General features: G+C 40.6%; 1 protein-coding gene across 4 annotated transcripts; it reads right to left on the bottom strand.

The window, feature by feature from the left end:
* Positions 1-44: 44 nt before the first annotated feature.
* Positions 45-16,099, bottom strand: adar (adenosine deaminase RNA specific). 4 transcript variants are annotated; one of them, XM_024267328.2, is made up of 17 exons: positions 15,626-16,099; positions 14,920-15,022; positions 11,694-13,366; positions 9,943-10,250; positions 8,755-8,950; positions 8,477-8,670; positions 8,034-8,169; positions 7,705-7,946; positions 7,411-7,567; positions 5,584-5,752; positions 5,274-5,367; positions 5,029-5,145; positions 4,778-4,905; positions 4,519-4,701; positions 4,319-4,431; positions 3,865-3,992; positions 45-2,814 (listed from the first exon to the last, which is right to left on the bottom strand). In XM_024267328.2, the coding sequence occupies exons 3-17, from the start codon at positions 13,236-13,238 to the stop codon at positions 2,496-2,498; spliced, it is 4,029 nt and encodes a 1,342-aa protein (XP_024123096.1). In that variant the 5' UTR covers positions 13,239-13,366; positions 14,920-15,022; positions 15,626-16,099; the 3' UTR covers positions 45-2,495. The 4 variants fall into 4 exon arrangements, with proteins under 4 accessions (XP_024123096.1, XP_024123095.1, XP_024123097.1 ...); XM_024267327.2 differs by lacking the exon at positions 14,920-15,022; XM_024267329.2 differs by lacking the exons at positions 14,920-15,022; positions 15,626-16,099 and adding an exon at positions 14,536-14,859.
* Positions 16,100-16,180: the final 81 nt, after the last annotated feature.

Here is a 16,180-nt window from a genome sequence, read left to right on the forward strand (position 1 = left end):
CGTATTTACAAGTTTTAAGGAATATTACAAACTGGATACAGAAGTTATAAATAAAAAAAACAACATTTTATTAGTTTTTTCAATTTATTGTATTTGCAGCTTTACAGTTTGAACATGTTTTATTAAAATGCATCACAGCCATCCTCCTTTCAGTATTCCCATGTTTTTATACCCGCTCCCATCAGCTGCTTAACCATGTTGGTTCATGTACAGATGGATCAAACGCAGAACAGAAGATGTTTGAGTCGACTAAAACAGATTTTCACACATAAAAAAAAACCCTGAAATGACCTCCAGACGTTACAATGTGCTGGTATATTGACAGGAAATTTGTTTATCTGACAAACATCATGAAGAGAAACTCACATCTGACTGACATCATGGAGTCTTTCTCCCCTGAAGGGTTTAGATGTGCACACATTTCCACCTGCTGATCCTTCTGAGCACTGCAACCAGAAACATGTTGGAGAATGGATAACACAATGAAAAAAAAAAATCCCAATCTTCTTAAAGAAAAAAGTATAACCAGAGTGCATCCAGCGGTCTTTGGACACCGCGATGCTACGTTGATGCAAGCCCACCTTGAGGAATTCAAATGATAAATTTAGCAGACTCTGTATTTTATTCCCATTTCTCTGATAATTAAAGATGTAAAAAAAACGTAGAACAGTAAACTCACATGGAATCTGCTGAAAGCATCATTTAAAACATAGAAAAGCCATTCAAGGTGATTTACAGAATATATACACACAACTGAAAACATACATATTTGCATACAGTGGGACAAGAAATCTGAGCCCACCAGAAATCTGTACACTTAAACATTTCTTTAAACTGAAATACAAACACTCAAAATCAATCAAAAAATTATTAAAAAGGGAATTGTGTAGTTTTTTTTTTAATAATAAAATCTTCAAAATTGTTGGTTCATTAGCTACAACTTAGATGCACAGATCTGTGTTCTACAGTAACAAACAAAAAAATCCTTATTTTAAAACTGTCCAGATCATTTTCTGGGTAAAGGAAATAAAAGAGGGGAATGCATCAAACGCTGAAAAGACGACCAGCTCAGACTGAAGCATCAGAATGAGAGGAATTTAAGTGACTGAAAATAGCCGTCTGTCTGCGTTTTAAATCGCAGGATTTAAGGTTTTCAAGGACAAGAAATGGAATTTAAACAGAATTCTTTGTTAAGTTTTTCTGACAGCAGATGCTGGAAAGGGAAAACTGTTTGGCTTGAGATAATTGAAAGGCAGCTGTTACTGAAATAAGCGTCTGTTACAGACAGACATCTGGTGGCAGAAAAATAAAACAGAAACATCAGAATTTAAGAGGGGAGAAAACGGCTGCTCTGACAAAGTCACATGCCGGTATAAACAAAAAAAAAAAAAGTTGGAGTTCATCCTAATAAAAGTCACATAAACTCCCATTTTTCAGTTTTCCTCGCACTCAGATATCAGAATGTGTACTTAAAAATCAAAATCGAGCACAAACGTGTCTGACGCGACACTGTGCCACTTGGCATTGCATTTGTAGCATTCCCTTGATTTCAAGACAAAACAAGTCGTCTACACAAACAGCAGGCGTAGAACATCACGATCCAACCTGCAGCTCCAGTGCAGAGAAACCTCTGATTAGACATTTTCTGAATGGTTCCAAAACACATTCAGGCCTTTGGATTGTACAGCAGTGCATTTGTGTAGCTGTGTACACATAATGTGTATATTGCATCATTTTAAGAAAACAAGGCGGCCATTCTGATTTTTTTTTTTTTTTTGTGGAAGCAGTCATGCATCCAGACAGCTTCATACCAGGACTTTAAAACAGGTAACATGCAGAAAGGGCAGTTTTAGGATTTTGAGTAAAAAAAAACATTAAAAATGAATGGGAAAAGAACAAAAATATTGTATAGAAATTGGGCTATTTTTAAGGTTATTTTAGAAACTACAGCTATTTAGGGCTTATCAAAATGCAGCACAATAACAACATGTAGATGATTGTACGGCAGCAGCAGTGTGACATGAAGGATTTCTGTACTGCCTGTTATTTGGAAGAATTTCTTCTGCTTTAGTGCTAGAAAAACAGATCCACCAATGGCAGCGCGGCATGAAAAAGTTCTAGACCGATGGGTTCTTCTGCTAGACGGAGACCTTGCAGGAGAATGTAAAACAAAAAGTTTCAAATGAAACTGGTCTGGATCAGTTCCGAGTGTGCTATGACTCAAGAACCTGCAAACGTGATGCAACAACCAGGTGCTAGCATATGCCACATCCTCATGACAGACAACTAAACTGGCTGTAAGCACATAATACAAGTAAAAAATTAACCTGTCAACTTTTCAATAATTTATTTGCATGTAATGTTTTGTATTAATTTGTAGGTTTTTTCAAAACTTTTGGCTCTCTAACTTCCTTAATCTTTCTGATGCACACCTCTTTAAACCTTTTCTCCTTCCTGTTGTACAAAAAAAATAAAAGTAAAACAAAAGTACGAATCTACGCCTCTGCTGGCTTGTAATCCACGGCCCCCTCATTTCTTCCAAACTCCACGGAGCTGCACGCGCCGTTGTTTCTCGTTGCCTCCAGAGACTCGAAGCTCTTCTCTTCCAGCGGCTTGCCGATCCAGGCTCCGTAGCCGTGGACGCTGAGCGCTTGAAAGAACTGTTGTTTGGCGAGTTGGAAGGAGGTGGCCGACATTTTGGCCTGAGCGTAGGAGGGCAGGGAGAGGAGGTCAGCGCGATTAGACTTCTGGCACAGCGAGCGGAACAGACAGAACAGGTTGGACTTGGATACCCGGGACACCGCTTGTTTGTTCCTACAGGGAGACATTTAACGAAACTTAAGCGGGCTACTCATTCATGATGAAAGCAAAACACTGATGCTGCTAACAAGGTTATGATAAAGGTTGATCATGACCTAGAATGTCATTTTTGTTGTTTTTATTTATGATAAACCCTTTCTAGACAATTTTAATGTTTTTTTATACATAAAAAGCAATAGAATTACTTTTAAAAATCCCTAAACTGTCCTAATAATCAATTACCAGTAAAAATTACATAAATAAAAACAGAATAACACATCAGCCACAAAATAACTGAACAGCCTTCCTTTGTTTTCATGATAATATGAATCTCTTGAAAGGAAAAATTCCCTTCTTTAGAAAAACAGGAAGAAAACAATGCTGCCATCTGTGGTTCCCTTCAGATCATGTTGACGAGCCAGAATCCTGCCAGAAAAATGTTTAGCAGACAAATCATATTATTTCCTCGCTTCAGCATCAAGCCGGATTTCAGTTTCTATTTTTATTCATCCTATCATAATATATGGAGGTTGAAAGTACTGTGTGTTTTTATATTTTAATTTATGAAAGTCTATTTAAATTTGAAACCTATTTTCATTCTGTAAATCAATTTTTGCTACAAATATGGGATTTTTCATTAAAGTGTGAAGCAGCTGGAAGGAGAAGAGAAGCCAGTGGGGGTGATTGGGGAGTCTCTCTCCTTAAGAGTCCATTTGTTTTCCACAGTTGCCCCATTTCATGGGGGAGGGGTGAGCTGCAGGCACAGCCGCACTCGGGAACAATTTGGTGGTTTAACCAATGCTGAGTGTGAGAGGGAGGCACCGGGTCCCGTTTTTAGAGTCTTTGGTTTGGCTCGGCCTGGATTTGAACTCACGACATTCAAGTCTCGGTCTATTTTCTCTCCGTATAAAACAGTATAATAGTAATTAAGATACCACTGGAAACGCTTTTACAAAAGATCACAATGAAATTGAAGTAGGTGACTCATTAAAAATGGTTTTGGCACCAGTATTGCCAAATAAAAACGCCCGATAATCCACTTAACCCACTCAACACGATACATACCCATCTAGCGTTCCTTTGGTCCCATCGAGCACCTCCACGTTGTACTGGTCTGGAAGGCTCCAATTCACGCTGGACTCTTTGGTCTTGCCGGTGTGACGCGTGGAGTCGTACACACTCACTCTTCCCACCTGGAGTCACCATAAAGGAGATAAAGAAAGCGTTGCAGATTTAGGTAAAAAAACTAAAAAATAATGTGACACCAATCAAGATATGCAAATTAGCTCTACCACTGGACGAACTAAAGACAGGAGTAAAACAGAAGCTGCAACTTCAGTTTGTGTTTTGCTCTGGTGACATGACAAGGTCCTTTTAGCTAATTGATGAATGAATCTAATTTACATGAGAGAGAAAAACGTTTTGCAGGACAAACAAGAGTGCTTCATCAATTAACTTAATGAGAAAAACATTGACGCTCCTAATTTATCATCAAGCCTGCAAGTGTCAGTGCAGTTACCTCAGGATGGTTCAGCGTGAAGGGGCGGGGCAGACTCTGGTCAAAGGCTTCGCCGTCTCTGGCGAGGCGACAGCAGACGGCACGAGTCAAGTGACCGTGGCTGTACAGATAACCTGGAAGATGAGTAAAAAAATAACTGTATGTTCAAGTGACTCCTGTTTGGAAATCCAAAGTCTCAAGACTATTTTTGCCATAATTACCAAGCGTGATGGACTTCAGGTAAATGGGATGAAGGAAATGCGTCAGCAGTGCCCCCTGGAGGCCGAGCACGTTCCAGCGCAGGATCTTGTCGCTGCAGCTCATGGTTCGCAGCCGTTCGCCGTGCTGAATGCCGTCCCAAGTGGGTACGATGTCACTCGACTCCACCGGGATGGTTCCCTCACCTGGAAACAGGATCTCTTACTACAAACACAGGAAGTTGAATTCCTTTCGGAATACTATTATGACAAAACCTCTCACCGTTCTCCACTTTGGTTCGAAGCTTCCCCTGCTTGACGTTCTCAAATAGAGGCTGGTGGCCCGGCACTTCATCTCCCGTCTCACTACACGACTTGTCGAACAAAGCGCCATCGCCGCAAGGTGCCGTGCTGCGGATGAGAGCAAATATAAGACCACCGCATCCAAGATCGGAATCATCACTGATTTATTCAGTACAAGTTCAAAGGGAAACAGAGATGAGGAAGTAAACTTCTCACATTTCATTAATCTACCTGATATAAAGGTGAAAGGTGATGTCAGACTTGATCTGAAGTTTGTTCCCGTCTGCCGGTTCAAAAATGCTGTCATCGGTGCCATCATAGTGTTTGAGCAGCTCATTGTACAGAAACCTGAGAACAAAGGAGACGGCGGGTTAGACGAATAAATAATCTCCGACAGCCGAGGTCTGAAGGAGAAGGGATTATTTTTGGAAATGCGGGAAGGAACATCGATCAAGGAGCAAGATTTCAACTTCTACCGAATAAATCCTCTTCTGGAGATTATTTCCGCATGACAATCATTAACGGTCTCCCCTTTCAAGCTCAGCTCCTCCCCTTTGACGCAACGATTTCCTGACAGGAGAAAGGAGAAAAAAAAGGAAGCAGAGAGAAACTCAATGTCAAGGAACACTGCAATGCCTCTCAGCCCTGCAGTGACCTACTTTAGCTTTGTGACAGCACATGCCTCCGAGCACAGAAAAAAATACTACTTGTTATTGCCTATAAATAAGATAAAATTGAATTTGAATGGCTGTGGCTTCAGCGTGAAAGTTGAAGTCGATGATATACCAGTCCCGAGGCTGACCACGGTCCCCAGGCCTTCCCCTCTTCTCATGACGATGGTGGCCAGAATCTTGCGTCCCAAAAGGCAGTGTTGAATGCGCGTGGTCAGGGCGTTGAAACGCTGGTGACTCAGCATCGCTATCTGGTCGTGCAATGTGCTGCCGCTCACTGGTAGCTAGAGAACGCCACACACAAAAATTGCATGATTAACTAAAAAGAAAAAAAAATGTTTAGTGGCTTGAAACTCCAGTTGAAGTCATTTTTTTCTCTAACTTCCACCTGCATCATCTATGAAAAGCATTGAGGGTTTAATCCATAGACTATACAATCACTGGACACGTCAACCCCTCCCCTTTCGTGTTCTAAATAGGAAGTACCCGCTGGTTGCAAGAAGGTCAAAATCCCATAGGCTTCATTTGAATGCCTTGCTCTGATGCATTCGTATTGACACGTTTTTATAATCCTGACCAATCAGATGCTTCAGTGAAAGCATGTGGTGTCCACTGGCCCCACCTCAAACGTTTGATTGACAGCTACTCCCAAGCAGCTTTGAGTAGAAGTAGTGTGGCTGGAACAAGCCGGAACAAGTTCATTCATGATTGGCGATAGAAGTTCCTCTAAAATCGTGACTCGGACTAATCCCTGTGGATGTTTCGGTTGCAATATGGTGGTAGACGGATCAGGAAGTGATGGAGAAGACGCTGGCCTGATTTCGCGAGGGCTGTTGGAAAGGCATTTTAAATGGATGGTGTCAAAACTTATTTTGTCCAGTTCATAATTATACAGTCTATGGTTTAACAAAAGCTCCTTTGCTTTATTCTTACACTTCACTCTAAAACTTAATTTGTGAACTTGTTATAAAATTATAAAGAACAAAATGTAGACAATTATTAAAGTAAAGTGCTAATAATAAGTAGTAGGGGGGGATCAATTTTTAGATGAATCAATTATTATTTATAAACAATTCTCTTTCATGAATTTTATATAATCGGAAAATGTATATGATTTAAAGTCAAAGTAACAAGCCAAACTCGGCACACAAACATGTCTGACCTTCCTGATCTCGTCATCTGACCGACCCAGACTTTACTTAAAGTGACTGGCAGCATTTTGGCTTTTATAGTGTTGGAATTCAATTGGATAAAAGTCATGCGGTGTATAAGTTATGTCACAGCAAAATATGTAGGGAACACAACAAATTTGCAAAATCACAATGTGAAGCTAGTTAGACACTATTTCTTGAGTTCGATGTGAGTTTAAGGAAATTTCATTGAAGCTGGTTTGATGATAAAAATGAACATTTTTTCTTATTTTAGGTTGTTGAGCTCAGAAAAACGTTTCCCTTATGATGTTGCGAAAGATTTTTGATCATCAAACGAAATATTTTTCATGTCAAAATGTTTACGCTCTCAATGAAAGTTAAACAAGTTTTTTATTTAAAATGTGCTTTAGTGGAGAAACGTAAGTAATATTGGTCTAGATCTGGGATCCTTTCATAACTGTTTCATTATTGAACCAAAAGATTCCACCTCTAATAATAAGTCAGTAGGTCATTTTGCTTCATATTAATGACAACAGATCTACAATTCCCTCACTGGTTTGAGGGTTACTTGTTTTAAAATGCTTGTTGTGTTTTAATGAGCAAAACAAAAGAGATGATTACCATTTAATCACTGAATATGAATCAATTTCAGCTCAAACCGTCATGTGAATGCCGTCCTGCTCGGTTGTAAACTGCTTTGATTCACTGTTTAATCCAAGAAAGCTCCTCTGAAGCTGGCAGATATTCAAGCTTTCTAGACAGATCATTTCATATATTTCAATAATCTGTACCTCGCTGGGGATAAGCTCCCCCGTGCGAGCTGCCCTCTCAGCTTCTCCAATCAGAACCCGCAGAGCGGCATCTGCTGCCTCCTGCTTTCCCTGCTTCTTGTTGGAAGCACAAACCGGAGGAAACCAGCGTCCGCCCAGTTTGGCCTGGTAGGTGAACCTGAGCAGGAGGGGGAACAATTAAATGTGATCAGATTTATTTTTTAATCTCAGATGAAAAGCAAAAGAGCCCATAAAAGCACAAGGAAAAAAACAACAATTTAAAAGGATTGGAAGATTTGTGCGTGTCGCACATACTTTGGCTCGTGTGGCGGCCCAGACTGGCCCACCAAGCGGATCTCAGCAGCAAATCCTCGGGCTCTGGCGTACTCCAGCAGGCCCGACACTGCGTTGTTGTTCAGGTGATTGATGAGATCCCCAACACCTGCCTCGTGGGCCGCTCGCAGCTCATCAGCAGTTAGAGGTGGCAGAGAAGGGCACGCCGCCCCAGAGGAGCTGCCCTCCTCGCCATCGCTAGAAGGACCCAGAGGCAGCAGAGGCTGAAAAGAGGACATTTTGGAAAGAAGACTGTTATTAAAAATATGGAACGGGGCATTCCAACCCCTTTTTTCATTCCAACTCATTACCTTGTTAAGTTGCAGTTTTCCATCAGCCATTAGCTCTTTGACGGCCTCCTCTGCCGCCAGTTGGCGAGCTGCCTTCTTACTTGGAGCTGATGATTCTGCAAACAAGTTTTCCCCCACCTTCACCCTGTACTTGAACCTGAGGAGGTGGAAAAGAGATTTTTTTTTTTTAGTTTGGTCAGTAACTGACAAGTTCATAGATGAGCAGAAGAATAAAGCCTGATGCACTCGAGGTCAGGTCATGCTGCTTTTCTGGTAGAACGTAATGCTCAGGCAACTGATTTGAAGGAGGGATTACACAAAAAAACACAAAATGACTGGATAGACAGTATTATTTTTCCCCTCACTCACATGACAACATATTGAGAAAAGATCAAACAAAAATAGCAGCTTTTATGAGGCAAAACAACCACAACAGGCTAAGCGGGACACGTGGGAGCTGCTACCGTGGGTCATGTGGTGGGCCTGTTTGCCCCGTGGCGATGAACTCGATGGGTTTCCCGCTGCGCTGGCTGTACTCCATCAGGACGGAGACCGGATTCTTCCCACCGGGCAGGGAGCGGGACAGCGGCTGGCGGGGCCCCTCCGCCCCTTCTGCTCCCCCGGATCCCGAACCCCCCTGTGTGTTTTCAGCTGATCCCTGACAGACAGAATGATAACATCTCAGCTGCATCTCCTCAATAGAGTAGTTTTTTTTTTTTAATACAATTTTTTAAAAACTCACAGAGGTGTCTGGGAGTTGGTCAGGTTCTCGGTCCATGCTGGCAGTGTTGTCTTCGTCTGCGGCACTCTCGCCTCCCTGCATCTCTTTGATGAGGATACGCAGAGTGGCCGCCGCTGCGTCCTTTTTAGCCACTTTTTTATTCGAAGCCTCCGCAATAGGAAACAGCCGTCCATTGAGCATCACCTGCATTCGAAATCTAACAGAAGAAAGCAGGTCACTTTTGCATCAATAGAATTAGATTAAATCTGTTTTTTTTTCTACATACAGTTGCAAGAATAAAGTATATGAATCCTTTTGGATTTCTGCATGAATTTGTCAAAAAATGTGTTCTGATATTCATCATAGCATGATAAACATAGTCTGCTTGAACTAATACAACTTTTATTGCTGACAAAAAAGGGTCAAACAGCTAATAAATCACATATTTTGTCCACTCTGCACTTTGAATATTTACATATTTTGTTCAAAAGCTTACATTTTTTTGTGTTGCATTAGTTTAAGTAAACTGTTTATTTATATTTTGTATATTTTAATACAAATTAATTCATGCATATATCCAAGTAATCCCAGAGAATTCACATTCTTTTACTTGCAACTGTATTTAGTCCAAACTACAGCAACTCCAAAGCTTTAAAAAGAGATTGTCAATAATATAACTACAAAATTCTTGCATTACTATAAAATAAAATAATAAAAAATTGACAGTTTGTTGTGAAAGGTGACAAAATTACATATAAAATAACGATAAAATCAGTTTTTATAGATAATAACTAGACGTGCACAATAAATCAGAAATTTATCGTCATCGTAATATCAGCCTGTGTAACACGGGTATTGCAAAAAATGCAATAAATGGCTCCCTTAAATGTTTACACACATGATAAAACAATCTCATGAAACCTTGAAGGGTTTAACAAATCAAATAGAGCCCTGTACATATTTGACCAATCAGATGGATGTCGAACAATCTATGTAAACGAGGGTCATTTGGAGTTTAATTTAAGTTATGTTGACTTTTAAACTGTTGCAGTGAAACAGAAATGATGATAGTTGTTTTGTTACTTGTTCGTACATCGCCTTTACATTATCCATCACTAATAATAACTCAATTAGCATTCAAGAAATGATCAAAACAAAAACTATGAAGAATTCCTATCAAAGCCTACATGGTAAAGCGAATTTACCAACCTTGGGTCATGAGACGGTCCACTCTGGTCCAGAAGAAGGAACTCACAGCTTTGACCCAGATACTGGGCATACTCCATAAGGCCACTGACGGGATTTTTTAAGCGGACCTCTTGCAATTTGGCCCAAAGGTTCTGGGAAGGAGGGGCCGCCAAAGAAACAGCGACGGTTCCCACAGTGTTACCCTTTTCTGCTGCCAGTTTAATAGCATCTGTGTGTCTGCGGATGGCGTTGAGGTAATCTGGGATGCTATCGTTCGCCCACTGTGACTCATTGTTTGCGTTGTCTTCGTACGGGCTGAAGGAAGATTTCTACATGGGGCAGAAAAGAAGAAAGTAAATGTGAAGAGAAGCAACAAAAAAGGTAAAATCACAAAGATTAATAAAAAAAACGACTGATTATTACATCAAAGGGTGTTTTGTATTGATAAGGAGCGTATCTGTCATAGCATCAAGTATGTGAAACATTAAAAAAAAACTTGTCAGAAATCCCTCCCAACCTTTTACATAAAGCAGTAACCTTTTCACAGCTTTTCTGAAGGTGTTACGATAGACAGCACATCGCATATCTAGTCTAAAATAACAAAACGTAAAGAATCTAGTTTTTCAGCAGTTCATAGTCATGTAAATGCATGTGCTACCACAAGAGCATCTAAAATAGCTAAATGCTAAGAGCCCTTTCAAACCATCATCGTCAAGTATTAATTAATCTGACTGACTTTTTCATTAAATCGTGAGCTATAAATAACATTTTACTTGTTAAAAATGTCTGCAGAAACTGATGGAGATGTTGGATTTGTGTGAATTAAAGTCATTTCTCTCTGCCATGTTACAGTTTTTGAAAGCTGAGGAATGTAATCATTTAAAGAGTGGCAGTCACAGAGTCTGTAAGTTGTATCTTAAAAAGTTGAATTTGGTCTGTAATGTTCATCATAGATACACTTCAACTGTGAGAAACAGAATGTTATTAAAGGTCCCAGGAATTCCCTTTTTAGATTTTATTTGTATAATGGATATAAGTATACAGACAGGCAATAATTCCGTCCCTCACACCTTCGTAACTTCTTCATTACCAGTATTAATGTCACCAGTTTGAACTGGTTATTTGTATAAAGATAATCTGCAAACACTTAGACTGCAACCTATCCACAATGTTCAAGGCCAAAGAGCTGTCGAAGGACACCACCTGAACATGACTGTGATGAACCAATTTAGAATAAACAAGCAGCTAGGTGAGAAGACGTCGACTGTTTAAGCAATTATTAGTAAAAAAAAGAAAAAAGAAATGCAAGATCACTGACAGTCTCTCTCCGCCTGGTCAATGACCCAAAGAGTGCTGGGACCACAGTAACAAAGGTTAAAAATGAGTAACTATTGTGGATTCAAATCCTGCAGTGATCCAAAGGCCCTCCTTCTTAAGCCAGTGCATGTCCAGACTTGTCTAAAGTTCTACAAAGACCATCTGAATGATCCAGAGGAGGATTGGGAGAAGGTCATATGGTCAAATGAGATCAAAACTAAACTCTTTAGTGTAAATGCCTCTCAAGGTACTTGGAGGAGACAGGGTTCTGAAAAGGATCCAAAAATCATCTTTTAATACATTCTGTCTCACAGCCGAAGTGTATCTAAGATAAACGTTACAGACCTCTCATCTAAAGTGCATTCCAGTGACTGCAGAATTCTAGTTATCTCTACTTTATGTTCTGACTAAATGAAACCAAACAGCACACAACAAAGCATTGACATTTGACTCACCATTTTGCCTTGAGGTTGCTCTGGTGTCCAATTCTCCATGTTAGGTATTGGTTCAAGGCCTGACAAAGGAGTTAGGATAGGTCCTCCATCATCCTGCTCTGTTTTAACATCCACCTCCATCTGACCAGCTTGAGGGATGGAGGCGGCTTTCAGGCTCCTTTCCATCCTCTCTCTGCGATGGGGAGACAGCTTCCATTTGTAAGGAGAGGTTTCGGTTTTAACGACTTCGCCTTGCTTCTCCAGATCGTAAAGGGTGGGGTTGACCTGCTTGGCACCCTTGAGGCCCAGATTCTTTGCCAAGACGAGAGCGGTCGCTTCACCCGACTCGAGGAGATACTTCAAAATTTTCTCTTTCTGATCTGCCATCATTGCAGAGCTAAACTTGAGATCAGCTGAGCTAGCGCGGGGACTCTCTTGGCATCCAACGTTTGCTGAGGACTGGGAATCCTCAGAGGCAGAAAACTCCAAAGAAGAGCAAGAGGAACTGGATTCGGCGTCGGAGTCCTCCTCTTCGATCTCCTGCTCCTTTTCTATGTCAACCTTAGCTTCTGCTGATTGAAGCTGAATCGAGCTGAAACTCAAAAGGGAGGGGGGATTCTGTGGTTGAGCTGATGTTGTTTCCTCGGCCTGGGGATTTTCTCGATACAAAGTCCACTCTGGAGGCTGAAGTCCTTGCTTGGACGCTTTCTTTGACTGTTCTAAGGAGTAAAGAGCCTGATTTATCACCTTCTTAGGCAGGTGTAGTTTTTTGGCTAAAACCCTTGCAGATACAGCCTCATCTGCCGTCAAAGCCTTGTACACTTGCTCCTGTATGACGGGCGTTAGTGTTATTTTAGCTTTAGAATACTTCCCTGATGAAGAACGCCCATCAAAGCTTTTCCTGCATCCCCTGTCTTGTTGGAGATTCAGTCTCTGAAAATTATCGCACAGGAAGCTTGTTTGTCTGTCTGATAGTTGGTGGTTAACCCCTCGTGACTGGTTTGCATTCGGGTATTGAGGGCGTGCAAAGCCCTGAGACAATCCTGAAGGAGATGGGAATGAATAACTCTGGTCTTGCCTATAGCATTCTCTGTAATATCCTCTACTCCTGGGGCTGCTGTTGGGGTTTGAGTATCTATTATAGTGAGGCTGTGGCTGGTGTGTATAGTTAGGTGGCCTGCTGCCTATTGCCCTAACACCACCTCTAAACTGTGGTGCCTCCGAGGTGTGTCCTCTTAGAAACTCCACCTGTTTATAATGGAAAGAGTTCGGAATCGGACCAAAACCCTGATTCTGGTTATAAGAACAATTGAAAGCTCCAGAATTAGACACGTTAAATTGGTTTGGTATCGGGGGAGCGGAGGGGAGGAGAGGGGACGGGGACCCTAAGGGGACGGACGGACATCCAGGGCTGTTGGAATAATGTCGATTCGGTATCTGGTCTGGGTCGTCTCTCGGAAAGAGCTGTGCTGCACCAGGTCTGTAGTAATTCTCCTTGACCTGCAAGTTGGGGGGTATATGCCGGTGGGGGTGTTCTTTGTAAGACCCTCCTCTACCTCTGCTCATAGCGCAGGGGTTGAGCACAAAGGGGGCGGGTGCAGCAGGCTCTGCAGCTTCAGTATCGTTGTGTGCCCTCAATCATCAACAGAATACCCGGATGATAAGTCAGGAGAGTGGTCACACAGTGGGAACACCTGAAATGAGGAAAAAAAAAAAAGTTGAAGTCAAGAGAGTAAATTCAAATGAAGCGAGAAATAAAATGAAGAAAAACAAAGGACAAATTTAACATCTGACGGCAGCCTTCCAACCTGCTTAAGTGTCCTTGGACATAGCAGAGTACCCAGACTCTAAAGAGGCCGTATTTGTTTATTTATTTTTTATTATCACCTTTTATTACAGCTGGGGAAAAAAACATCATACAGCAGCATTAAACACAAAAAGCATCAATCATGAAGAGGTAAAAATTATCTGCAGAGAATAAGCTCTGGGCTACAGAACCACTATTGATGTTGCAGAATATGTTTTGAGATTAAAACCCAATCACGCTGCAAGGATACTGCAGGGCGACACGCTATCTCTCCCTGTCACACTGAAATTTAATCCTGGGATAAAAGGAAGTTGATAAATAATTCAGGCCTTCTTGTGACTATTCTTTTAATTCTGGCCTGGAAATAAAAATACTGGTGCGCTTGGAGCATAAGGTACAGTGGAGCTGGAAAGCAGGAGGGTATTTTCAAGGGCAAGATGCAGGACAATTGCAAGCATACACATAAAAAAACAAAAAGTAGGTAATATATTCAGTTTGGACTTCAGTTTTAAATATCTAGCGAGGTTGGAAAACAGAGATTGATTCTGCCTCAAATGTCATACCTGACAACACACAGTAATGTCTATATCGCTCAGACTGACAACAAGGAGACACCCAATACTGACTCTGGCCCAGTCAGCATCACTGGTGTTTTATATAGAGCTGAGCTGGCCCGAACATGCCCACATTATTAGAGAACACCAGTGTTGTTTCATCAGGGTAATAGGGGCTGACAGAGCTGGCAGCCTCGGAGCCAAATGGGGCTGGAGCCGACTTATTTTGACCCTGATGTAAGACAACATCTGACAGCCAAAAAAGCAACAATGATTTCCTTTAAAAACAAAAAAAAGAAAAGAAAATCCACTTTGTAGATGTGAAAAATCATGTCTGACAAACAAATCTTTATGTGAACTTTAAGCGAACCTGCAAAAAAACTGAATGAACACAACAAAACAAATGCAATTTACTTTGCCAGTTACTTTAAAATGTGCTCAAACACATAGAACAGCATCTAAGTGGACTGCTGTCCAATGTCATGAAAACTACATGTCTCACCTTGATCTCACAGAAGATAAAATGAAGTAAAGTGAGGTTTTGTGTCTGAAACGCGGAAAGTTTCCAAAGACCTGGCAACCTGTAGTAAACCTTAATATTTTCTCTATTCTTTTGAATTGCAAAAACAAAAGCGATGTTTAAAAAAAAACAAATGGTGAAGTCAAAACGCAGATAAGAAGAATAAACGTGGTTAGCAAAGCGCAGTGTCCTCCGATTCAAATCCTGAACAGTTAGTAGCCTAAACAAGCCTAAACAACTCATGAAAACTGCATGTGTCCGGATCTGGTTCCACTGCTTTATATTAACGTCACATGAGATGAGAAAAGCCCCCGAGGTGCTGAGATAATGTATAGGAAAGGAAAAAGAGAGTGAACATGGACTAACATCACTTTCGATTCTGGGCAAAAAGTTAGGTTTCTAGTGTGCCATGTGACCGGGAGCAGCGAACCGGAGGCGGCGAGGCTTAGGAAGTCCCATCCTCCAATTACTTCCACATTTAAAATATTTCCGATTCGGAAAAAAAGAGGGAAATACAAAAACATTGCATCAGCGCGTGGTATCTTATGGGTTTAATTGAATGTCATCTCAGTTTACTTATTAGAAATATTCAACCAAAGTGCCCTTTGTTCCCTGTAAATTTATCAAAAGATTTACTTGAAACGGTTCTTGCTACTATTATATTATTTTATTACACTACACTTTTGTTTAAATTATAAATTCAGAAGAAGTAATAAGTTTTCTTTGTAGCGGATTTACCGATTTAAAAAAAAATAAAACACGAGGGGTTGCTTTAAAAGAAGAAGAAAACTGTACATTTTAGCAACAATTTATTCAGGTAAACACATTAACAGAATTAAATTGATATAAATACACTATTTTAAACTCAAATTTAGCATTAAAGGAACATCGAGGGTTAGAAAGTAGGGCCAGCTTGCAACAGTCTGGAACATCGTTCTTCTTGCGTTAGCTTCAAGCTAGCTTAAACGCGCTCTCCACCGCTCTCATCCTCCAACGGCTGCACTCGAGTCACCGTCAACACTTTCTATCCACACCTCGAGTCTGCCGAAATACACGTATTTATGTATCTCACCTCGTTGTGTCCAGCCTCCCCGTACTTCGATGCTTCTAATATCTTAATTTGATGAAAGAAACAATCAAATGATGCTCTGACATGTGACGCTCACGAGCGCGACAGTCAGGAGCGAGTCGCACAAAAATTACGTCAGACGGTGGATAGTTTTTTTTTTTTTTTCTGAAAAACGTTTCCAAAGAAATGAAATGTAACATACTTTACCTGAGTTAGAAACTTGAGCTGTACTTTAGACTTGACACGTGTGACAAACATTAACTTGTGAAGAGTTCTAGTATACATTTGATAGATTTCACTTGTCAGTTTTGAGGTGATTGCAATTGTTTTTTTTTCTTGTAATAAAGGCTCGAAAGACCTCATAAGTAGCCTAACACACAATCACTAATTATTGCATTAAAACACACCTTTTGTCCACAGTTTAACTATTGAAATAAAATACTATGAGTGTAACAATTAACCAACCAATTCATATCATTAAGATCTGACCTTTTTGATCTTTTTGAGGCAAATTGTTTATCAAATCAACCTAAACCATTACAAATCATTGAAAAATTA

This window comes from Oryzias melastigma, linkage group LG16 (assembly GCF_002922805.2).
Source record: "Oryzias melastigma strain HK-1 linkage group LG16, ASM292280v2, whole genome shotgun sequence".
In the NCBI taxonomy this organism is placed as follows: Eukaryota; Metazoa; Chordata; class Actinopteri; order Beloniformes; family Adrianichthyidae; genus Oryzias; species Oryzias melastigma.